This window comes from Ochlerotatus camptorhynchus, unplaced genomic scaffold, assembly GCF_037179485.1.
Source record: "Ochlerotatus camptorhynchus isolate MF236.1 unplaced genomic scaffold, CSIRO-AGI_Acam_v1.1 ptg000707l, whole genome shotgun sequence".
Classification (NCBI taxonomy): Eukaryota; Metazoa; Arthropoda; class Insecta; order Diptera; family Culicidae; genus Ochlerotatus; species Ochlerotatus camptorhynchus.
The window spans coordinates 18,076-44,494 of NW_027041182.1; the positions used below are offsets into that span (position 1 = coordinate 18,076).

A 26,419-nucleotide genomic window follows, 5' to 3' on the forward strand; every position below is an offset into this window, starting at 1 on the left:
TCTTAAACAATTAATAACTATATAATTTTACGTTTGCCTGAAAAACGATTTTCTGCAAAGTTGTAGCTGATAAAAATTCCCATGAGAAATGCAATAGAACTTGTTAACAGCATGGAAAAAGGCAAGAAGACAATGAACAAAAAGTTTGGTTTTCCCATAGTAATTTCCATATAAACTTCAAATGGTTTGTAAGTCAGTTTCTTATCAAATGAGTTTAAACTTTCGGGGGCTAATCAGGACCCGATTTGAAGCCGTTTGAACACTGTGGAGCGAAAATTTCAAATTTTGCATCAGTCTAATGGCCATCTTAGAACCGGTTCCGATAATTTTTGATTATGGTTCCATATGGTTAAATTAGATATCTCTAATAACCATATCAAGCGACTTATTAAATCTCATCTATTTGACGAAATATGGCCAACGGCTTTCAAAACAAAAACCAAATAGCCATATGGCCACTGTGGAACTGGTTTCGGATATTACGGATTATGGTTCCCCATAGTAAAATTTGATATCTCTGATAACCATATCAAGCGACATATCAAATCACATATATTTGACGAAATATAACCAACGGCCTTGAAAATGGAAACCATAGATTCATATGGCCATCGGATTATGGTTCCGTATGGTAAATTTCGTTATCTTTTGGAATCATATCAAGTGACATATCAAATCACATCTACTCGACAAAATATGACCAATGGCACTCAAGTAACAACCATGTAATATAATAGGTTTCAGATATTCAAGATGATGGTTCTAAATGGGTAAATTTGTTATTTATCTTATCAAATAAAATTCATTGTATATCCTTACCATATCAAATTTAATCTACTCAATGAAATATGGCCAATGGCACTCAAAACAACAATGATAGAGGCATATGGTGACCTAGAAGACGATTTAAGATGTACCGAATATATATGGAATAATATAGCTGTACTGAATCCAACAGATCCAAAGTCGATATCAACAGAATTTCAGAAACCTTCACTTAGGTGAATTGACGATGCACAATGGAGGGGCGGAAACAAAAGCAAGTGCTGAATTAATTAGAACCAGGCAAGATATCGCAGCAGAGGCAGCAGTCATGGCAGTGGAGCTGAGAGAAGAGCCTCAACAAGAACGTCAAGCTAGTCGATTAAATTTGGACCACGGCCCAGATCAAAGTAAAAACAAGTATCCACCCAGGGTGGACATTAGACTGATGCAAAATTTGACTTTTTCGCTCCACAGTGCTTAAATAGGTTCAAATCGGGTCCTGAATATTGTTATTGTTATTGTTATTGTTATTGAAATAGATTCAATAATAATTTTCTAAATTTTGTCTTTCAATGTATTATTCCCTCAGAAATAATTTAATTACCTACAACATCTTCTCACATGTCATTTTTATCAGATCAATAGTTTTCATGTTATGATTTAAACAAATTTATAATCCATTTTTATACGCCCATTTTAAAAGCTACTGTGAAGAATTAATCATATTTAAATGAAAAATACAACCATTGGCAGTAGCGAACATTTGAGTAATGTTTCATTTAAATCGAAAACACTCATGTCCGACCGGTTTTCGTTTTGGACTGGAAATGCTCTATGTGCATTTCATGCAAAGTTATAGCACTTTTTAACTTTATTTTACCCTATTTTTACTGTACTTAGAGGAGAAGGTTGGCAAACTGGGTCACAATCTCAACTACATTTTTTTCGTACTACAACGTAGTGAAGTTTTGCCAATTTCCTCCTTTTTCATATGCTGCTTACAAAAAAAAAAGTACGTTTCACCGCTAGGTGGATTAATGTGGGTTTCCCTAAGATGAATGAAACACGTTCTTCCAATTAATTCCCTACCATTCTCTAGCCTCAAGCAAACGAAACTCAATAGGCGGAAAAAAAAGTATATCACCCAAAAAGCAAAAATATATTATACAAAGAACAACACAGGTCCCATTAAATTTGATAACAATGCACACATTTTGTACCCCATCAGATTCAATACCTTTTCAAATTGTATATACACTTCACCGAAAGCAGAAAATTAGAGCATTAAGAAGATTGACAAAAAGGTGAAAAATGGGTTACAATGAGCCGTGCGGAATGCAGCCGGAATGGGCGTCAACGACGCCCACACTTTCCAAAGTGGCAAACAGAGGAAAAATTAAATCCTCAAAAAAGAGAATCTATTGTTTTCTTGAGGTCTGCTGGCCTGAAGGCACAGACATTGTTTGGCTATTTTTGCGCATTTTAATAAAGAAACTAATCTCACTGTCTTCAAAAGGTGTTCTTTTCATGTTTCTGCTGAAAATAAACCCTACCTACCGATGCTCAACATCAATGGGTCTCAAATTCCACAAATTTCATGTGTTGTTTTGCCGTGTGAAGCTCCACTCTACTATCTTGTTACAATCAATTGAAACCCATTAGGAGCTAATTACCGTCTAAATCGTGCCCAGCACGAGCCCAAATCTGTTCGTAGATCCCTTTCACGCTCCAAGTACATGATTCAGCATCAACATCGCACCCGGTAGCCGAGGTCCCCGTCCAGCAGAAGAATCAACTCTCCAAAGCTGCAAGATGCTAATTGCTCTCATCGCGGGAGCCTAATAATTACATCACTTTACGAATTATCCCAATTTAAAGGTTTCCCCAATCGAATCTTGCCCTCATCTCTGCGGCTGTGGCACGCATTCTTCCACCTTTAGAAGATCGGAACGGTCGGTGTGGAAAATGGGCGATCGAATTCGATGATCCGTTGAAATCCGCGCACGTGAGGGAGGTGCTTGTGATGGTGAGTGAGCGCGCTAGGGCCTTGTTTGATCTTGGAGCGGCTCACTCCAACAGGCTCCGTTAATGACCGAGAACTTCTGAAAGCTAACACGATTAAATAATACGCGCACTCATCGTGGGATGAGTTTAGGTTTTTATTCATTTGTTTTCCGTGCGTGGATGGATGGATTTTTCGGAAAAGAAGCCGTTCAATAAAACATACACGAGCAGAGGGCGAAATGTGTTGCCGGCGAGGCGGTGCCGAAAAGAGATGGTCGCAGCTAATAATGATGAGATGATTTTGATTGGTAATGTTATTATGGAATCGCTTAATGTATACGAGAGGGGACCAGCACAAAGCACTCTATTGAATGAATTATGGATTGGATGTTGTGTTTTTGAGATGATGGAAAATAATGCGTGCGATTTTCAATACATATAATGCCGGTCATGGCAAGTCCGTCCCACAGCACAAATCAGCAAGTTGAGAAAACAAGTTTTAAGATTGCTTCGTACCAGTGCCGTTTGGGTGTTTTCCAAACATTTCCAGAACAATGGTGTTGAGTTTATGGAAAATATGGGTGATTACCTATCAGTTCCATTGAAAAACTCAGATTTGACACTAACACAAATGGGACTGACTTGCTTTGAGCGGTCGAATGCCGTTTGCGAAAAGAGCTTGTCATTAGTTAAAGAATGGAAAATCTCAATTTAGTATTAGATGAGATAAATCATTATATAAAGTCAAAACAGTAATTGGACCAAGTTTTGGATATTTTCCCAAAAACTTGAGTTTTTTTAAACTTTATAACTTTTTTGTCCATCATTTATCAATCTTGACATATAGTGCAATAGATGGCATTTTATGTCCCCTAAAACATATCAACAAATAAAAAAAAATGTAAAAATCATTTTTCGAGAAAAATTGTTTTTAAGATTTTAATTGAATTTGAAAAAAAAGTTGGGTAATTTTTTTTAGAGTGCATATTTTTTTCAAATAGTCTCATCAATCATCTGCAATATTGCCCAAGACACCAAACTGATCGGACAAACAGTCTTCGAGTAAATTTTTTCTGAAGATAAACTTGATATTTTTCTATTATGCCTTTTCAAAAATAAGGCTGGATTCATAATGGCGATATGAAGATGCAAAATGGCATTGTCGGTCATAAGGAACGTTTCTGCAATTTTAAACAAATCAAAAAATACAAAAATAAACCGATTTGCGAATTCGTAGAGAATGCCAAACAATTATGAACACTGTCATTTCTTCGGATTGTCTTTGAGCACTGGAATCTTCCCGATCTACTGGAAGAACGCACAAATGTCTCCAGTTCATAATAAAAGGGACAGGAAGGATGTAGACAAATACCGTGGAATCACCTCGCTGTGTGCTATCTAAAACTCTTCGAATTAGTTGTTACCGCAGTTATTATATATATTAATCATATACATCAAACGTTTCATTAAACACACGACAGCACAAAGTCCACGGTTCGTTGAATCCATAGTTGGTCCGATGAGTAGGTTGCCACAGAAGCGTGTAACTACGTAGAACTCTTTGAAGAGCATTGATGTAGATTTGGCTCACAAGAGAGTTGCAATCCACGTCACCGTTAAGCAATCAAAACACGAAGAGTCGCTGAAGTAGTTTCCTCCTTGCTACCAACGTGTCCAGGTCAATCAGCCTGCACCGTTCTTCGTAAGGCGGCAAATTTACCGAATCGTTCCAGGGCAGAACACGTAAAGCGTATCTTACGAAGTTTCGCTGTATGGCTTTGATTCTGTTAGCTTGAATAGCGTGAAAGGGAGCCCACACAACAACAGCATACTCTAGAAGACTGCGGACGAGAGCACAGTATAGTGATTTCAGCGCGTAGATGTCCTGGAATGCGTTTGTGTTTCGTTTCAAGAAACCTAATGTGGCGAATGCTTTAGCAGTTATCATAGAGATGTGCTCATTGAATCTGACTTTAGAGTCGATGATAACACCCAAATCCTTAACTGAAGAAACGAAGAGCAAACTACTGAATCCTATCCTATAGTCATGTCGTAAGGGCTCGCGTGAACGGCTAAAAGATATTGCGCAACATTTTGTGACATTAACCTGCATACCGTTCAATGTACACCAGCGCAAAAGGGAATCAATATCCTTCTGGAGTGCGCAACAGTTAAGTGTTGACTGAATTGTACGAAAGATCTTTAAGTCATCGGCGAACATAAGTTTCGAAGAACACAGTCGACTACACAGATCGTTCACGAACAGGATGAAAATTAAAGGCCCCAAATGGCTACTTTGGGGAACAACAGAGGGTATCTCGAAACTAGGCGAATTTACACCGTTAATGCTCACATAGGTTGAGCGGTCAGTTAAGTAAGACTGTAGCCACTTCGTGGCCCAATTAGCTAATCCCATACACCTCATTTTGTCCACTGCAAGCACATGTGGAACCCTATCGAACGCCTTACTGAAGTCCACTTAGATCGCATCAACTTGTCGTCGTTTTTCAATGGAGTTGATCAGCGAGTTGACAAACACCATTAAGTTGGTTGTTGTAGAGCGTTTCCTCACGAAGCCGTGCTGATGTTCGGTAATTATTGGCCTAACCGCTTGATATACGACCTCATATACGTTCTTCTCCAGAGCTTTTGGGAGGCAGCTTAGAATCGAAATTCCGCGATAATTTTCAACGTTGTGGATGTTTCCAGCTTTGTGAATAGTTTCGGAGGTTCTTAAGTTCCGTGGTCCACCATGGTTGATTGTAGTGAACACGGAGGCAATGTCGTCGAATAGGAGTATATTCGTGGATGGTATCGAAAATGGCACATAAAACCGGAAAACAGCATCGTCAACGTCACAATCAGTCAAAAGCGTCGTCCAGTCTATCGAGCCTATCCGGGCGTTGAAAAGAAACGACAGGAATCAAACGCGAAGAATTCAAGCGGATCCGAAAACAGACGTCTGCAAACTATGAACCAGGACGAAGGAAGGAGAAGGCACCGGCCTTTAGACTGGAAGATTTTCCGCCACTCCACCCAACGAAACAGGGTCCTGCGAATCGTCCCTGGATTCCGGAGTCAACCAACAGCACAAACCAACAATCCTGATCTGTGCACAGCCGATGAACTGAACAGATCTAAGTGCTCGGTAAGTTTATTATCCAGTATGGCGTCTAAGCCGTTAACTATCGTCACCTGGAACGCTTGCTCTGTACGAGCAAAAAAGATCGAACTTGCCGATTTCCTCCGCAAGCACAACATCGGCGTGGGGCTCCTTACCGAGACTCACCTTAAGTCCGGTGACAGCTTCTGGTTGCCTGACCACACCATCACCCGGCTTGATCGCACCAAATCCAGGGGGGCGGGGGGTTTGCGGTCATCATCAAAAAGGGTATCAAGTTCGTCACTCTTCCCCACATCCGGTCCTCTATCATCGAAGTTCTCAGCGTGGAGGTGGAATCGCCAACCGGAATCATCCGGCTAATCGCTGTGTACTGCTCTCGACAGTGTACCGCTGGCAACGGATTAGGAGCCCAATTTAAGAACGATCTGACCGCCATCACTCGCACTAGCTCTCGATTCGCCATTGGAGGCGATTTGAATGCCCGTCACGAGGTTTGGAGGAACTACCAGTGGAACCCGAACGGAAGTGTGCTGTTTGATCACTCGCAGCATGGGCTGTACACAGTGGAGTTTCCGAATGAACCAAATTTCATCTCTCCGGCGGGAAATCATTCCACGCTGGACTTCTTCCTGACGAACATCGGTATATCCAAACCGGTGGCATACAACGACTTTAGCTCAGACCACCAGCGGTGGTGGCTGAAGTCGGTGTCAAAGTGGCTGCTGCTCCAAGTCGCCAACGAAAGGACTACCACCACGTAAACAGGGTCCAGTTCGGACGTATGGTGGACAGAAACATCGACGAAAATCCACCGCTTGACACCGTAGATGACATCGACCGGGCGCTGGAAGTCCTTCATCAGGCCATATCCATGGCTGACTAGACATGTGTCCGTCAAGTTCCTGTGAGGGGTAAGTTTACTACCATTGATTCCCACACCCAAATGATGATTCGCCTGAGAAATATTCGTAGACGCCAGTTTCAGAGCACTGTTTTTTTTTTTTTTTTGTCTTTATTTTAGAGATTTTTAGCCTGAGGCTTTTCAGAGCACTGGAGATCTGGACAAAAAACGAGAAACGGCCGATCCCATGTAACATTGCAAGTTTTATAGAGGTTTTATAGCTTTCTACAAGTCTGAATCGTGTTCTACAGAACCCTTATAAAACCAAAATTGTTACTTGGGATCTGAATAGGCAGATTGCTTTCAGAATGGACTCACTCCGAAACGAAAGTGTTGAACATGTTGTCCAAAATCTGGTTGACCGTTCATGTCCATTTTGGAAGGTAGCCAAGGTTCTGAAGTCTCATCCCAAACCTGTTCTACCTCTAAGAGTCGAAAATGATGACGTTCGGCTCATAACACCGAAGGAGAAAGCAAATGCGATTGGTGATCATATTGCTGCAACTTGCTTGGCTCCAATATCCAAAGTCCGCTCGAAAATCAGGTGACGCAATGCGTCCACAATTTAGATGCCTCCCCCAGCATTGACGGCATTTTCAACCTAATTCTAAAGAGAATTAGCACGAAAGTGTAGGTAGATTTTCGGGATTGGTCCACGGAAGTCGCCGTAATGCAGCTTTAACGAAGCGTTTTTGTAGTTTCTCGATGCGTGATACATGTACAGCATGATACGGAGCCCAAATTAGCGCTCCATATTCAAGCACGCTACGAATTAGAGAATAGCAAAAAAAATTAAACTCTTTATTTGTTCCAAATTGAAAATAGGTGGTACAGCTACTCCAAGTGCTTACCAGCCTTAATTGTTATGCTATGTATCTAAGTGTTTTTACATTGTTCCTGCATTGGCAATTCAATATTTTAAGCAGGTTTTTTATACCTACATGTCAGTATAACAATTGACATCTTAAAACTAACGACAAATCTTATCTAAGTATAAAGGGAATTAATCATTGAAATTAAGAATTGCAACGATTTTTGCCTGAAATTATTAATTATTTTGTTGGACATTTGTTCTAAAGTCTCAACATTCGAAATTCTATGTACTTCGGTAGTACTGTACCAGGGAGGCAACTTCAAAATCATCTTAAGAACTTTGTTCTGAATCCTTTGACGTGCTTTTTTCCTGGTAGTGCTACAGCTTGACCATATTGGCACAGCGTAAGCATGGCCGGTCTAAAAACTTGTTTAAATATTAGAAGCTTATTCGTCAGGAAAAGTTTGGATTTCCTGTTTATAAGAGGATGCAAACATTTTATTTATTTGTTACATTTGGCTTGAATGCTCTCAATTTAAAAGTTAATTTTTGGTCAAGTAATTAATTAATTTATTTTTATTAGAGAGGCTAATCCAAGATATTTCTCTTGGTTTGACCAGGAAATTGGAACTCCGTTCATAGTGACTATGTGACTACTACTAGGTTTCATAAAGGAAGCTCTAGGCTTATATGGAAATATTATAAGTTGACTTTGGGAAGCGTTGGGAGAAATCTTCCATTTTTGTAAATAAGAAGAGAAAATATCTAAACTTTTCTGCAGTCTGCTGCAAATAACACGAAGACTTCTTCCTTTACCGGAAATGCCTGTGTCATCGGTGAACAAAGATTTGTGGAAAATCTGAGGCAAATCAGGGAGGTCCGAAGTGAAAATGTTACACAATATAGGCCCAAGAATGCTACCCTGAGGAACTCCTGCTCTAACAGGTAGTCGATTAGATTTGGAGTTTTGATAATTTACCTGCAGAGTTCTGTCAGTTCAATAATTTTGAACTAATTTCATAATACTTTTTCAATTTAGCAATCAAACCTTCATGCCAAACATTGTCGAATGCTTTTTTATGTCTAGACGAGCAACTCCAGTTGAGCAGCCTTCAGATTTGTATGAACGAAATAAATTGGTAACTCTTAAGAGTTGATGAGTAGTTGAATGCCCATGGCGAAATCCAAACTGCTCATCTGCAAAAATTGAGTTCGTATTAATGTGAAGCATCATTCTATTCAAAATTATCTTTTCAAAAAGTTTACTTATTGAAGAAAGCAAACTTATTGGACGGTAGCTAGAAGCTTCAGCTGGATTTTTGTCTGGCTTCAAAATTGGAACAACTTTTGCATTTTTCCATTTATCAGGAAAGTATGCCAAATGGAAACATCTGTTAAATAATTTTACCAAGAAAGACAAGGTACTCTCTGGGAGTTTTTTGATGAGGGTTTAAAATATTCATCATCACCTGGAGCTTTCATATTATTAAACTTTTTAGTTATAGATCTTACTTCGTAAAAATCAGTCCCCCAGGAATCATCAAAAATATTTTCCCGAGAGAAAATATTCAGATAATTCCGAGCAACCTGATTCTCAATAGGACTAGTAAGACCCAAACTGAAATTATGGGAACTCTCGAATTGCTTAGCAAGTTTCTGAGCTTTTTCCAAATTTGTGATCAAAATTTTACCACCTTATTGAAGCGCTGGAATAGCCTTTTGAGGTTTTTTGTTTCAAAATTTATATGAGCTTGCAAAAGGGTTTGGAACTCGGGTCTAATTTCGAAACATTATTTTCAAAAGTTTGTTCCTCAGAGCAGAGAATCGTGTTTTAACTTCTTTTTTGCAAATCCCGCCAGATCACTTTCATGGGAGGATCGCGTGTTCTCTAATATTGCCTCCTACGGACATTTTTCCGCCGGATCAAGAGCCAAAGATCGTCGTCTATTATAAGTGAATCGAATTTAACCTCGCATTTTGTAACTGAGGCAGCTCTTGCTTTAAGTATAGAAGTAGCCAGAGATTCAAGAGCATAATTAATTTCATCTTTGGTTTGCAAAGGAATATTTGGATCAAAGCTATATTCCATAAATGTTCGAGATTGCTCCCAATCAGCTCTATGGTAATTGAAAGTAGAGCTGTTGGGATTAGAAATTATTTCTTGGGATATTTCAAATGTTACTGGAAGGTAATCAGAACCGAAGTCAGCATGGGTAACCAATTGGCTACAGATTTTGCATGAATCAGTTAAGACCAAATCAATAGTTGAGAGATTTCTTGCTGAACAAAAGCATATCATCAAACAGAATATTACTATTTGAGTTGCTTTGTGCATTATTCCATGAGCGATGTTTTGCATTAAAATCACCAATAATGAAGAATTTAGACCTATGACGGGTAAGTTTCTGAAGGTCACCCTTGAGAAAATTCTTTTGCTGGCCTACGCATTGGAAAGGCAAATAGGCAGCTATGAACAGGCAGCAGTTGTCCAAATTTTCTTTCAACAGAAACTCCCAAAGTTTCAAAAACTTTGGTTTCAAATGAAGAATCAATTTTATGTTTTATTCGTCTATTAACAATGATGGCAACGCCACCACAGGCTCCATAAAGACGATCAATTCTATAAATGAAATAGTCCCTTTTAACCTTATGGTCAGGTTTAAGGAACGTTTAAGTTATAACGGAAATATGCACGTTATGAACTCTCAAAAAGTTTAAAAGTTCGTCTTCATTATCTCCAAGAGATCAAGCATTCCAATTTAAAATATATAAAATTCATTACTGAATTTCAAAGTCATGTCAATATTGTTCGCAAATTTTACTCCAGTTTGAATAGCATCAAACATGGAGTTAGATTTAAGCATATCAGTAATCATGTTAATTAATGATTTCTGTAAAAATTCCATTTTAGGAGCAGTAATGCTTCCTAAGTCAAATTTTCATTAGAATTACGTTGACTAGGTAGCTCCATTTACTCGCTGAACATTGTTAGTAGCGAGGGGAGTAGGATTGGATGAAGAATTTGAAACAGGGATGATATTTTTTTCAGCAGAGGAATTTGTACCTATTCGGAAACGTGGAGTGTTTCCTACCTGTCACTTAGAACGAGATTGCAGGATCGCTTTGCGAGTCTTACATTCAGAAAAGTTGGATTTGTGGTTTTCACCACAATTTGAACATTTGAATTTCAAATTCAAATTCAGGTATCACCACAATTCATCCATTTAGGTGGCATGTAGCATTCTTTTTTTCCGTGACACTATCCTCGGCACTTCCGGCACTGGGTGAGGTTTTGGAAATTTCTTCCAGTCTTCCTGAAGTGTGGCCACTTCACTCGGACATGGAGCATAAACTAGCATTTTCTAAGGCCTTAAGGTTGTTTAGTTCACTAGACTTGAAGTGAACTAAATAAAAATCGTTAGAAATCCCGTTGCGCGAATCGCCAGGACGGGATTTCATTTTCATTTAGATTACTTGGACTGGCACAACTCCAAGTAATGTTGCCAGTTTATATTTGATCTGATCCAGGGATTCACCACTGGGCCGACCTTTCAATACAACCTTGAACAGACGTTCAGTTTTGGTCCCGTAAGCAATAAAAAAAATGGTGCTGCTTCTCAGTAAGATACTTGAGAAGACGTTTGAATCCATCCAAGGTTTAAGCCAATACACGACATTTCCCAAGTAACCAAAAATTCTGCATTCAACGATTAAAATCACTTCCAAGTTCCGTAAAGTTCAAATAAAGTTCCGACAGAACCTTCAAGTTCCATAAAGTTCGAATAAAGTCCTGACAGAACTTTCATGTTCCATAAAGTTCAAATAAAGTTCCGACAGAACTTTCAAGTTCCATGAAGTTCAAATAAAGTTCCGACAGAAATTTCAAGTTCCATAAAGTTCAAATAATGTTCTGACAGAACTTTCATGTTCCATAAAGTTCAAATAAAGCTCCGACAGAACTTTCAAGCCACGTGAAGCAATCCGCACAAGTCTTTATTAGTAACAAAATTTAATGTACGTTAATATGAAATGATCAGTGGCCCGAATAAATCATAATTCTTATATTTATGCAGTGCATCAACATTCTATCCAAACCTAAAAAAAATAAAAAAGTAATTTCCTGGATTCGAACCCGTGTATTCGGCATGCGATCTACGAACGCTAACCACTGCGCCACAAATGTTTTGGAATACCATGCGGGAAAACACCAATTTAAAATTTATCAAGGTGTTGTGTTTCGTATTCAAGTCAGTTAGCTGGCACTGAAAATTCCAACAGTAGGCGGGACAACAGCTCACTTTATTATATCTCAGATGACGCAGCGGTTCGTGCTGGGGCTCTCACGCTGAAGGACTGGATTTAATTCTTCAAATAGCTCCAATTCAACTACTAATGCTGATAAATCAATACAATACACATTAATATACCTGCCTTTGGAAATAACTTTCATAAAAGTGTGAGCTAAATATATAATTGGTGTTAAGGACAAAAAACTTTTTTAATTTATTTTCTAAAAGTTCCGTTCCAGTTCCACCAGAAGCTGCTTAGAATGCTCTTCATAATGAAGAGCATTCTAAGCAGCTTCTGGCGGAACTGGAACGGAACTTTTAGAAAATAAATTTTTCTGGTTCTTATAACGACTTAAAAATGAGGCTGCTTAGAATTCTATAGACCACCACCAACCAAGCTGCTTAAGCCACAAATAGCCTTTTATCAGAACTTTTGGTAACTTGGGTTACCCCGACGGCCAATTTGCAGTGAAAACTTGAATTTCACGAAGCTCAAAAGTTCCGTGCGAAGAGCATGGAAATCGGAAGTGGTTATCACAATACGGGGAATCTTTTCCTTCTTGGCATTAGGCCGGGAAAGTTTACTAGAATTTTTCCTGTATGATGGATCATTCTCATTATTCGTGAGTAAATCAAATTGATTGCTCAAATTAATTTCATCAGAAGGGGGATCAAGATATTGCCCTTTTCTTTTGCGCTTAGCCGCCATGGTGGCAGTAAACAGTTTATCCAAATGGACTTCCAAGCAGAGTACTATAAAAATCTGAATTTATCAAATCAATATGCATGCAGGATTACCTCAGATAGGGTCCAAACATCGAGGAGGAACAAAAGTCGAACAAGGTAGAAAATTTACAGGTATATTAAGCACTGAGAAGGGGGCGACCCCGGCGTAGTGGTTGACATCCATACCTCTCACGCCAAAGTCACGAGTTCAAATCTCACCCCCGGACAAGTCACGAATGACCCAAGAGTGTTAAAGTGACTATAATAATAAAAAAAAAAAAGCACTGAGAAGGGCTGTTTAAATTTGTCGTAGTTTTAGGTAGCAGTAACACTTCCTTCAGCAAAAAGCAAATAGATCCGCACGGCAAGAGAGCACGATGCGGACCGATACTTGGGAAACTGATTTGAACGATGTAAGAACTTACACTATAAAATGTTGGGCTATAAAATGGTGAGTCGACAACCTGGAAGGAGCGGAATACCTAGCCCTGGTCCTCACAAGTTCCTACTTCACGCCTCCTCGAGTCATATGATAACAAAAGACTACCAGCTGAAACATGGACACAGCTGGTTGGCGTAGCCTGGGCAATGTTGCCAGTCCGGCAATAGCAAAGTGAAGAGGTGCGACGCAAACACTGGCGCGGTAACCATAGTACGGTGATAGAGGAAATGCTTCACCAAACCTGAGCGTCTGCTCACCATGGAGGTGCGGCTCAAAACGGCGTCTGTTCTCCATGTTAGGAGCGGCTGATCACCGTCCTAGTGCCAGCGTGGGACTCTAAACAGAGCTGTGCACGATGGTCCCCCGGCGAGACAGGGGGTTGGGGCAGGCAAATACCGAAGAAAGAAATACGGATCGGAACAATCGGCACAGACCTAAGCGACGAAATAAGGACTACGATTGGAAACTCGGAACATGGAACTGCAAATCGCTCGGCTTCCCGGGTTGCGATAGGTTAATCTATGACGAACTTCAACCACGCAGCTTCGAAGTCGTAGCACTGCAGGAACTTTGCTGGACGGGACAAAAGGTATGGAAAAGCGGGCATCGAGTGGCTACTTTCTACCAGAGCTGTGGCACCACGAACGAGCTGGGAACCGGCTTTGTAGTGCTGGGTAAGATGCGCCAACGCGTGATTGGTTGGCAGCCGATCAACGCGAGGATGTGCAAGTTGAGGATTAAGGGCCGTTTCTTCAACTACAGCATCATCAACGTGCACTGCCCACACGAAGGGAGACCCGACGACGAGAAAGAAGCGTTCTATGCGCAGCTGGAGCAGGTGTACGACGGCTGTTCGCAACGGGACGTCAAAATCGTCATCGGCGACATGAACGCTCAGGTAGGACGGGAGGCAATGTATAGACCGGCAATCGGGCCAAACAGCCTGCATGCCGTATCGAACGACAACGGCCAACGATGCGTGAACTTTGCAGCCTCCCGGGGTATGGTAGTTCGAAGTACCTTTTTCCCCCGAAAGGATATCCACAAAGCCACCTGGAGATCACCTGACCAACACACAGAAAACCAAATCGATCACGTTCTAATCGACGGGAAATTCTTCTCCGACATTATCAACGTCCGCACGTACCGCAGTGCGAACATAGATTCGGACCACTACCTAGTTGCAGTATGCATGCGCTCAAAACTCTCGACGGTGCATAACACACGTCGAAGTCGAACGCCACGACCCAACATTGAGCAACTACGGGACACCGGAGTTGCCCAGGACTACGCGCAGCAGCTGGAAGTTGCACTACCCACGGAAGAGCAGCTTGGCGCAGCTTCTCTTGAAGATGGCTGGAGGGACATCCGTTCAGCCATAGGTAGTACTGCTGCAGCGGCACTAGGTACTGCAATCCCGGACCGAAGAAATGACTGGTTTGACGGCGAATGCAAACTGTTAGTAGAGGAGAAGAATGCAGCACGGGCGAGAATGCTGCAACACCGCACGAGATTGAATGTGGAGCGAAACAGACAAGCGCGGAACAGACAAAACTCGGTTTTCCGAAGGAAGAAGCGTCAGCAGGAAGACCGAGATCGCGAGGCGATGGAAAATCTGTACCGCGTAAACGACACACGGAAGTTCTACGAGAAGCTAAATAGTTCGCGCAAAGGCTACGTGCCGCAAGACGATATGTGCAAGGACTTGGACGGTAACCTTCTCACGAACGAGTGTGAGGTTGTTGAGAGGTGGAAGCAGTACTATGACGAGCACCTCAACGGTGAAGCAGCAGAAAACGAAGGTGGCACGGCAACAGACCTTGGAGCACGCGCAGAAGACGACAGGCTACTGGCCCCTGATCTTCAAGAAGTTGAGGAGGAGATCGGTCGGCTGAAGAACAACAAAGCAACTGGTGTAGATCAACTACCAAGTGAGCTATTGAAATACGGTGGTGAAGCACTGGCTAGAGCACTGCACTGGGTAATTGCCAAGATTTGGGAGGAGGAGATATTACCGGAGGAGTGGATGGAAGGTGTCGTATGCCCAATCTACAAAAAGGGCGACAAGTTGGATTGCTGCAACTACCGCGCGATCACACTGCTGAGCGCCGCCTACAAGGTACTCTCCCAAATTCTATGCCGCCGTCTGTCACCATATGCAAGAGAGTTCGTGGGGCAATACCAGGCGGGATTCATGGGTGCCCGCGCTACCACGGACCAAATTTTCGCGATTCGGCAGGTTCTGCAGAAATGCCGCGAATACAACGTGCCCACACATCATTTGTTCATTGATTTCAAATCCGCATACGACACAATCGATCGAGATCAGCTATGGCAGATTATGCAGGAGTACGGATTTCCGGATAAACTGACGCGATTGGTCAAGGCGACGATGGATCGAGTGATGTGCGTTGTTCGAGTATCGGGGACACTCTCGAGTCCGTTTGAATCTCGAAGGGGGTTACGGCAGGGTGATGGACTTTCGTGTCTGCTGTTCAACATCGCGTTAGAAGGTGTGATCAGAAGAGCTGGGATAGACGCGAGTGGCACGATATCCAGGAAGTCCATCCAGCTCCTTGGTTTCGCCGATGACATTGACATTATGGCACGGAACTTTGAGATGATGGCGGAAACGTACATCAGACTGAAGGCTGAAGCTAGACGGATTGGACTTGCCATCAACGCATCAAAGACAAAATACATGAAAGCAAGTGGTTCTAGGGAAGACAATGTTAGCCTCCCACACCGAGTTCAGATTGACGGTGACGAAATCGAGGTGGTCGATGAGTTCGTGTATTTGGGCTCACTGGTGACCGTCGAAAATGATACCAGCAGAGAAATTCAAAGACGCATTATGGCAGGGAATCGTGCCTACTTTGGACTCCGGAGGACGCTCCGGTCGAATAAAATTCGCCGCCGCACGAAGTTGACTGTCTACAAGACGCTCATTAGACCGGTGGTCCTTTACGGCCACGAGACCTGGACTATGCTCGTGGAGGACCAACGCGCCCTTGTTGTTTTCGATCGGAAGGTGTTGCGTACCATCTACGGTGGAGTGCAGATGGATGACGGAACGTGGAGGAGGCGAATGAACCACGAATTGCACCAGCTGCTGGGAGAACCATCCATCGTCCACATTGCAAAAATTGGGCGACTACGGTGGGCTGGGCACGTCGTAAGAATGCCGCACGACGACCCAGTGAAAATGGTTCTAGAAAGCGACCCAACAGGAACAAGAAGAAGAGGCACGCAGCGGGCAAGGTGGATCGACCAAGTAGAAGGTGACCTGCGGACCCTTCGCAGACTACGAGGCTGGCGAACTGTGGCCATGGATCGAGTAGAGTGGAGACGACTTCTTCGGACAGCAGAGGACAACAAGGCCTTAGCCTGATTGGTAAGGTAAGGTAAGTAAGAACTTACACTAAAAACTTGATTCATCCACCTATGGTGAAATCTGACCCATCTTGCTGATAAAAATTCCTCCAAAAGTGTGCTCATATGATGTAATTTGGTAGATGAATTCTTATGTGATTTGAGGTATCGTATCAAGACCAACAATTGAAATGGCCTTAACTCCATTTTGTAAACAAAACTTGCAAGGCTATTTTCTCACGAACCGAAGTCCGCAAAGGCAAACCAACATAATGAACAGGTAGGGAAAATTATCCTCTACCCGATTGTGGTATAGGTTTGCGAATGAATGTTTTGGTTCGCGAGAAAATGGCCTTACAAGGTTTGTTTACAAAATGGAGTTAAGGCCATTTCAATTGTTGGTCTTGGTATGATGAATTTTGACCCAAGTCAGAGACTAGCCGTATGACCAATTAGAGTACATCCAGTGCCACACATATAGAAAAAAAAACTACTTTTACACGAGACGTTATCCACATTGATCGTTAATCGTGGAACAGAAACAAACATTTCAATTGTACATGAGTAAGTATTGTAAGTGCAATTGTAAGTGCAATTGTAAGTGTTCTCAAACCAAAACATAAGCAACTCGACGAAGCGAACGTTTGGTTGAATTGATTTTCACGTTTCTTTAAACTGATTCTTATTTGTTTATAAGAAAGTTTGAACATACTGGGAGGTAAACACATATCATCGTGAAGTAATATATGTGTGTGAGAAAATTTGCGAAAAAATCTAAGAGCACCGGTGGGATTCGAACCTACAATTCCCATTCAGTACACGGGAGCATTGCCAATTATACAACGGTGGACCTATGTATGGTCTATGGATGTATTTGGCTAATGACATTTGAGTTTAGAATCCGTTTCCCTCCCAAGTAACATTCCTGATTTTATGAGGGTTCTGTAGACCATGATTTAGACTTGTAGATAGCTATAAAACCACGTTAAAACGTGCAAAGTTGCTTGGGCTGCCTGGTCTTTTTGCGCAAGCGTTCTCTAATCCACACCTATCGTCTAATATCGACAATATGTGCTTGTACCGCAACCACTCAGTATCGGTCGATGTGAACAAACACTACTACTATGTGTTCTACACCACACATGTTGGACAAGGGATTTCCAATGCAGTATTAATAGAGCAATGAGTTGTTGGCCTCACCTCCGAACGATTGGTGTGTATAAGAGAACGTTTGCGCATAAAGACTAGGGAGGGAAACGGATTCGAAACTCAAATGTCATTAGCCAAATACATCCGTAGACCATACATAGGTCCACCGTTGTATAATTGGCAATGCACCCGTGTACTGAATGGGAATTGTGGGTTCGAGTCCCAAAGGTGCCCTTAGATTTTTTCGCCAATGTTCTCACACACACGCCTCTTACCGATGATATGTGCTTACCTAGGTATTCACTTTCAAGCAAGTTTTTATTGATTATTGAGCTGCCCATATGATGAATTCTAGAATAGCTCACATGGCTGGTGATCGGAAGGTTCGAATCCTATGCAACGAACATGTATATGTATGTAAACGATCACTAAAGAAACACCCTTCCCTGTCCCCCGTTCCTCTTATTTTCGGGCTTATTTTCCCACAGTTTGAAAAATCGTTTCATAATTGTATAACAATGTCTAATCAAACGTTACTTCACATGATAATCAAGTGTATACAGATCATCACTTTTTTAAGGGGAAGCAGTGATGTCTAATAAACGCTGAATAATCAAAATTTTTATCGAATAAGCTCTGTTACAACTCATATAAGTCGAATAAAAGCTTCAATGTGTTGTGGTTGAATAAATTCTCCAGTTTTGTGTGAACAAAGCCTGAACAGAAGTTATTATTTAAAATAATACAAGTATTATTAAGCATGCAGTTGAATAAAATCGTCAAAAAGTTGTTACTTCAATAGGCGATTGATTGTTGGGTAGTCAATAATTTTTGATTCCAGTGTTGTGGTGGGTACCGTCCGAACGACACTGTTGGTTTTGCTGATTAAGTGTACAGTTTATTAGAACGGTATCTACCACAGGATAAATCATAAATTTATTAAATTCTCAGGGAATACCCACTTATTCGAAAAATGGACCTCAATATGTACATTAGAGTTGGTCATCGTTATATGGAAAAACACAAACTTTACCGCACCAATCGAGAACAACCCTTTTTTGGTTCCATTTGGAGTCCCAAACAATTGTGCAAAATTTGGGAACGATTGGTTGTAACTCGGCTTTCCGTATTGCGTTTGAAATTTGTATGGAAATTAGTATGAGAAAACCAACTTATTTGCATTTTTATCCCTAGAGATCACATTTTGCATGCACAGTGCAACTAAGTATGTACAAATATAGTCCAGGAGGTGGGGGCCTAACAACTTTGCCAAAGGAAGTACGGTGCTAGAATGTATCTAAAAAAAGTTATAGCTATTCAAATATTTATGGTTTGAATTAAACACTAAAAATCCCTTTTTCTGCCAACACTGCTGCCGGTGTACCAATGGAAGTCAGATTCCAAATTGAAATAATATCGGAGTTTCTTATCTTACCGGTTTGGTATGTTCGGATGAATTATTCAAAAACAATTGCTCTATCTCATATGTGTAGTTGGAGAGGGGGGGGGGATTTAATAATATACCCCATCCCCCTCACTCATATCAATAGTTTCAGTTTGAAATAGCTTCGGAGTTTCTTATCTTATCGATTTCGTCTGTTCAGGATGAATTATTCAAAAACATTTGCTCAATCTCATAAGCGTTGTTAGACAGCGGGGTGTGCGGGAGGGGGGAAGGGCTTACTGCATGCAGTTTTTAAAACAAAATTGTTTTAGTGTAAATATTTAATATCCACTTGTCGGTTCATTTGTTAGTGAGAAGATGTTGTTTGAATTATTAGTAGCTGGAAAGTTTTAAATTTCTATACAAAGCTTTTATTTGAAATATTAAAAGCTTTTATTTGAAATATTAAACTGCGGGTGGCCCATAAAAAAAACACAGAAGTAGTCGTACGTCAAGAACCAAAAACAACAGCTAGCTTGTTGGGCTAACTTTAAGTGGGCTAAGTTTCAGTTGGGCTCCCAAGCCAAACGTCACTTCTAACAGTGCTGATTCCTTTTCAAAATTTCGACAGGCTTGCGATACACCGAGTTGCTTCCTTGATGATTGTCAACGATATAGCTGAATGAGGAGTGAAGCTAATTTCTGACTTATCAAGAAATCCACCCGAAACCTAGTTCAACAGCAATATTTGCTTCAAGGGATAGAACAGCATCGAAAAGAGTACCATGAGAAATCGTAGAATATAATAACATGAAATATAATCATTAGGATCCATTGACATTTGTGTGAATATATCTGACATTGTATATTGCACCAAAAGAGTATGGAAGAGAATGGTAGTACTCGCTCTACAACTGCTCTTATGAGATTAAGCAAATGTTTTTGAATAACCTATCTGAACAACTCGAAAGATGGGAATCTCCGAAGTTATTTTAGTCTTTATCTTTACTTTCATTGATATAAGTGAAATTTAAAAATTGTTTTTGAATAATTCATCTGAACATACCAAATCGATAAGATAAGAAACTCCGAAGTTATTTCAGTTTGAAACTTTACTTCTATTGATATGAGTGAGCCCCTCCGCCCCATCACCCCTCTGACTGCGCATATGAGATAGATCTATTATTTTTGAATATTTCATCTGAACATACCAAAATGATAAAATAATTAACTTCGAATTTGGAGTCTGACTTTCATTGTTACACCGGCAGTGTTGGCAGAAAAAGGGATTTAATTCGAAACATTGATCTTTGAACAGCTATAACTTTTTTTAGGGGCATATTATCTAGCACAATACATTCTTGAGCAAAGTTGTTAGGCACTTCCTGAGCTATACTTTAACGTATTTAGATCCGTGGTTTATGGTCCCTAGTAATAAAGATGCAAAAAAGTAGGTTATCCCATACACATTTCAAATGCAATGCAGAAAGCCGGGTTACAACCAATCGGCCCCAAATTTTGCACAGTTGCTAGGGACCTCAAATGGAACCAAACAAACATTGTTCTGAAAAAAATGATCATGATGACCCATGCTAATGTACATAGATCCAAACATCAACAACAATGCTTAGCATCAAATCTACCAAACCAAACTAACACATTTAAAGCATGGTGGTCACCTACTATGATTTTCTGCAGTAGTCACTGCAATCATCAAGTCAGGACAGAAACAACTTAAAATACAGGGTGATTCAGAATAACTGTCACCGATTTCACAAATATGCAATTCTCAATGGGTAAAATGGGTATATGTTCAAGTATTTTTGTTTTAAAGTGTGTACAAATATCAGCTTGTATTGATACTAGGATTTGAAATTTCATTCGTTTCGATTTCAAGCAGCCATGGACGGGAAAATGAAGCATGTCATAAATCTGTATAATGTTGTGTGTTATCGTTTAGAAACTGAAATCTCTTCGAAAGAATTAAACATTTATTTTTCACATCGTTAAAGAGGTAAAAAGCGACCATGCGTGGAAAATCTGTCCAATATCAGAGCTTAGACGCATCGCCAGGATTCCAAAATGGCTGGAACTAAAACGTGTGTGCCAGCTATGGTTCATTTTTGTGAGAAATGTGGCTGGTAATTAAAAGTAAAGGGAAAGAGATTTGAATTAAAGTATGCTTAGTTGAAGGTTATATATGTAGTATATCTGGAATATACTGATATCAAAAAATCATGCAAGCGTTCAATCGTTATGACCATTTTTAAAAGTGACAGTTATTCCGAATCACCCTGTACACATCCATAATTGGTCGATCACTGCTGGACACGAAAGAAGACATGAGTGGAACTTGTGAAGTTTGTTATACAGGGTGTTCGGTTCCTTAGTACAAATATGGAGTGATAGGAGATCATATTTGATGCACGAAATTCTCTTAAAGTTTATTGAGTTATTGAACTTTTTCTGTTTTGGTCTATGCTTGCCATAAATAAACACGAATTCAACCCAACCGTGTGTTACTGTTAACGTCTGTATGCAGCGTGCACAGCACACTTGATCGCCGTGTGGAACCGTCAGCAGCATTGTTGTTCATGTCTAAGAGAAAGAGGAGACTACTGACTTCTTTTTGTCTGTGACGTGTTCTTCTTCTCTCGCGGAAACGTCAAAATACATGACAATACCCAGGTAACAATTTGATGATTAACGAATGTTGTTTAATCGATTTTAATTCAGACTTAGATTGAATAATTGCTGTACATAGACCACGTTAACCTTTGTTCAGTTTTTTAACATCTAAATCTGGTTATTTTAATCAGCCAATAGCTTAACAGTAATATGCACTATAAGCTTTTTAAGGCATACAGTAATTTTCCATCCTTGTTCAACCTATTAGTTTTATTTCAACAATAAAAATGGAAGACCGAAACATATCTTATGCATTTATATGCACCTGCTTTAACTTGTTTTCTGAATAATTTACATATTTATGTTCATAATGTTAGTCTAAAAACTACCTCTGCATTTCGGGATTCGAACCGGCAGTCACTGAATCACAGGTGTCAACCATACCTAATGGACCACTTAAGCATATGTTTGGCAAAAGGTATGATCATTAACTTGAAGCACGTCAAATTTAAGTTGAATAACAGCAACCGGAAGAGTATTATACAGGAATGCAGAATTTTAAACACCAACTGTTGACAGTAAAAAATTTCTCTAATTTTCAAGTGCAGTTCAATGTGGACACAAGTGCGCAATTTATTTCAATGGTCATGCGGAAGCTATCTTAGTGCCATAATTGAGTTAAATTTTTGGAATGCGGTTTGAAAATTCAGTGCAATAGGGTAGAGAACTACTTCGACCTAATCCCCCATTTTGGGCCTATCGAGCAGAAAACTTCAAATAAATCCATGATTTCAGAGTTAACAAGTCAATTACGCGTTTGGTACGATACTTCAGTTAATAAGCTACCGAACGAAGTCAATGACATCGCGTGATATGAATGTTTGCACCCATTATTCCCAAAAACAAAAGAAGCTCTCCGACCGAATCAATTTTTATCTTCATCCGATAGGCCGAAGTGAATTCATTGGCGTTTCAATGGCGTTTCAATGCGTTAGGCCGAGTTTAGAATCCATAGGCCGAGTTTGGCGTCAAGAAGTCAAGTGTCAAGTGTTAGACTTTTGACAATATCTCAACGATTGGTTTCTCTGTATCAAATCTTACGGTACGTACGGAAAGGTAAATGAATTTGAAAGCCATCAGTAATAATAACATTCCGCTAGATTAAGAAAGACTAAGTGCGGGTTGTGCTTAATAGGCCGGAAATGGGGTAGTTAACCCTATAACATACAAAACACAGGAATACAAATGTCAATACTTCCGCCGTTGTCGCAGCTCACATCTACCTGGAGCTATTCCTAAAAATCTCCTCTTCCTTGTCTCTACTGCTGCTACTGCTTGTAATTTTATAGGTAGGCAGTGAATTTAGAAGAACTTAATTGCCGGAAATGCAACGAGTGACACAGACACTGATGAAATTTAACAAATCAAGCTATCAACATATGTGTAACGCATTGCTGATTTGTGGAGTAGTGTTAAGCTAAAATAAGGCTTCTTAAATCTTTAGATCAGCTAACTTATTGAGGTTGGATTATGAGGATACAATTCGCTTCATGCACTACTAATCAACTGATGTTAATCAGCTTTGTACACCTTAAATCAACCAATAATCAGCTTCTGTTCTTACTGTTCAGCTTTAATTGTTACTTGCGTAGATTCCCTGTTGTAAAAATTCTCGCGTTTCTATACGTTCGCCCGACCACGTTTGACAGAAAATTGGTACATAAAAGTCCCCCTATCCAGCTTTCCATGCTCGGTAATGGCGGCCTGTTTGTATGAATAAATGTATCCTTCACTGTGCTATCTGGAGGTTCGGATTTTGACCCTTCCCTTTCCCTCTCCCAGGAACAGAAGAAAATAAAACAACATACACCCTCCAGTTAGTGTCAAAAAGCACAGTGAAGGATACATTTATTCTTACAAACAGGCCGCCATTACCGAGCATGGAAAGCTGGATTGTCTCCACTTCCACTTAGGTTCATGTCACACTTATCAGACTGTCACTCCACGCGGTTTGACGAAACAATATACTTTATTACGTACCTTTAGTGGGGGAAAACACGTAGAAAAACACCAATTTTATACATGTTTATCTCTAAAATGTAGCAAAACACCGCTTACTTGAAGTAAGAAAGACATTATTAGCACAGAAAATAGACGTCCAACTTCCACCAGAAGCTTGTGTAAAGATAAGTGGGAACGTCGCCCTTACGTAGCGCTAGTATCTCCTGATTTCCTATTAAAATTTTCCATTTTCGACCGATTTGGCACTAGTATCGATAAATTTTCTGTTGCAAATGGCCACTTGGGGCTACCAGCACTTAGTGTCTAGTGTAAATTGTGCAACGCCCGCGCTTTCAGGTTGTCAAAAAGGGGTTTTAAGTGTGGAAGTCGCCGTTAGTGGTGCTTAAGTCGATTAGGAATCTTTACACTAATTTTTAGAGAAATTTTGTTCGAGTCTCAACGTCTGTTCTCTGTGTAATTAGGTAGGAAATTTTGTAAGCTGCTAATTATCATATTTATCGAATTAGAGCCAATTTAAAAAAAAAAAAATCAGAAAAAGTTCAATAACTCAGTAATTTTTAAGACAATTTAGTTCATCAAATATGATCTTCTATCACCTCTTAAAATATTTGCACTAAGGAACCGAAAACCCTGTATAAGTTAACGTAAGCATCGTCGTACCATATTACAGTCAACTCTTCGTATCTCGATGTTCCATATCTCGATAGACTAATCTTGTTCTATATCTCGCTCTCTTCATATCTCGATGCTCCCTTCAATATCGAGATATGGAGAGTTGACCGCATCCACATTTTAAACAATTCACGGCTTTCCCAATAATTCTATTAATACAAAACCAATATCACTGTTAATATAATCTTTTAAACACTTTATATTTTCGTATGTTTTCTTACTTGCTGAATTGTGCTATTGGCATTAAATACTTGTATACAATCTTACACGAATACCACATAGAGTTGATTTTGTCAGTTTTCCATCCGCAGCTTTGCAGAAACGATTAACTGTTGTTACACTTAGTTGTCGATTGCCAAAAGAGAAAAAAAAAACTGATTGATCCTTCACTCACGTACTTCATCTTAGGATTCCTACGTTCAGATAAATAAACATCCACTTTGTATTCTCTGTACAATCATTTTATACACACACACACACTTTGAACTGTTACGTATTCAATTCGTTTAGGTTATGTTCTAGTCTAGGTCTGCTATCATGACAGATTTACAGTCACTTCCTTTCGTAAAATCGAAGGAAAATCAATACTTTTGCTTTGCATAGGTTGCAGATCTTAATAATTCTAACGACACTTACTCACTTTACAAACAATCGAAAAAACTCCGACAAATAGTAAACAACAAACAGCCTTCTATCGCAAGTAGGGTTAATTGCGGGTGTGTGATTTGTCACACGTCGTTCACACCGTTCGCAGTGCGTGTCCCAGCCGGCTGAGGTCGGTTGGACCGGCATCACCGCTGGAACCGGTTCCGGAGTCGATCGCACCTGTTCGCGCACCTACACCACCGCTGCGTCCTCCACCTCCTCCTCCTCCTCCTGCTCCTTGCGGTGGTAGCGTTAGATTGTGATAGGATGCATGGTGAAAGTAATGAGGTGGGATGGCTCCGAGGGGAGCCATCATTAGAAGGGGGTGAATTGGCAGATCGTAGGCGCTGAAAGCGGGATGCGGGTAGGGAAAGAATGGCGGGATATTGACTCCGGGGAGGGATGTGGCCGGTGGGAGGGTTTGTGTTTGAAGAAGTCCCGGTATCCGAGGGTTGTCGTCCAGGAGGTTCAGTTTGTCGTTGTGAGATTTGGAGGATTTCTTGGGGCTTTGTGCGTGAGGGGTGGATCGGCCGTCCGGGGTCATGAGACTCTCGATGGTGAAGGCCCGCTTGGGCCGTAGGGGCGTGGAGGATTCGGTTATGGATATTGGCGAAATCGGAGCCGGTGCGGATACTGGGGAATGTGGTTCGATGGGGGAGTGCAGCATGGGCTGGTGGATTGGGTCTACCATTGTGGGACAATAGGTGTCGGCTCCGGAGTTCTGCGCTAGGAATATCCGGTTGATGTTGGCAAGGGCTGCGAGTTCCTCGTTCAGGATGTCCTTGTCGGTTTTGTGCAGTTTGAAGCGTTTTCGCCGTCGGAGAAGACTACCGTTCTCAAACATGTCAAATGCTTGCGGATGGAGAGCCCAGTAGGCTCCCTTGCCAGGTCGATCTGGCCGTCTTGGCACCTTGATGAAGCAGTCGTTAAAGCTAAGATTGTGGCGGAGTGAGTTCTGCCAGCGTTGGGTGTTTTTCCGATAGTAGGGAAAGCGGTCCGTGATGAACTTGTAGATGTCGCTCAGTGGGAGCATCTTTTCCGGCGAGCTCCAGATGGCCATAGCCGTCAGCGAGATATACGAGTAGGGCGGTTTCTGGTCCCCATAGGATTCCCGAGATGGTCGTGGCATATTGCTGGGTTTTCTAGATCACAATTACACTCGGATTGGATCGGTTCTTGGAACAAGTAGGAACTATACGTTGACCGACGGGTTTTCCGAAGGATCACACCGGTTGGGGACACATGACCTTGTATGGCCTTAAGCAGTAGCTGTGCATTTTGTTTTTCGATTAGAATTCTGATATTCACAAGTTCACTGAATAATCTTCATATCCAAAAGTATTCATAACAGTCACGGCTATCCATGCCGCTCACCGAGAAGACCAACACAACACGGGACGGCGTGAGTTCAACACGAGACTACTCGCGGTGCACAGCTCCCTGGTAACGCACACGTTCCGTTCTCTCGCTTGTTTGTTATAG

The 26,419-nt window shown here is 40.9% G+C and overlaps 1 protein-coding gene across 1 annotated transcript; it reads right to left on the bottom strand.

Moving 5' to 3' along the window:
* Window positions 1-24,699: 24,699 nt before the first annotated feature.
* LOC135714751 (fork head domain-containing protein FD5-like) lies at window positions 24,700-26,160 on the bottom strand. Its single transcript, XM_065238120.1, has one exon. It carries the CDS (start codon window positions 26,064-26,066, stop codon window positions 25,032-25,034), a length of 1,035 nt encoding a protein of 344 aa, XP_065094192.1. The 5' UTR covers window positions 26,067-26,160; the 3' UTR covers window positions 24,700-25,031.
* Between the last annotated feature and the right edge of the window lie 259 nt (window positions 26,161-26,419).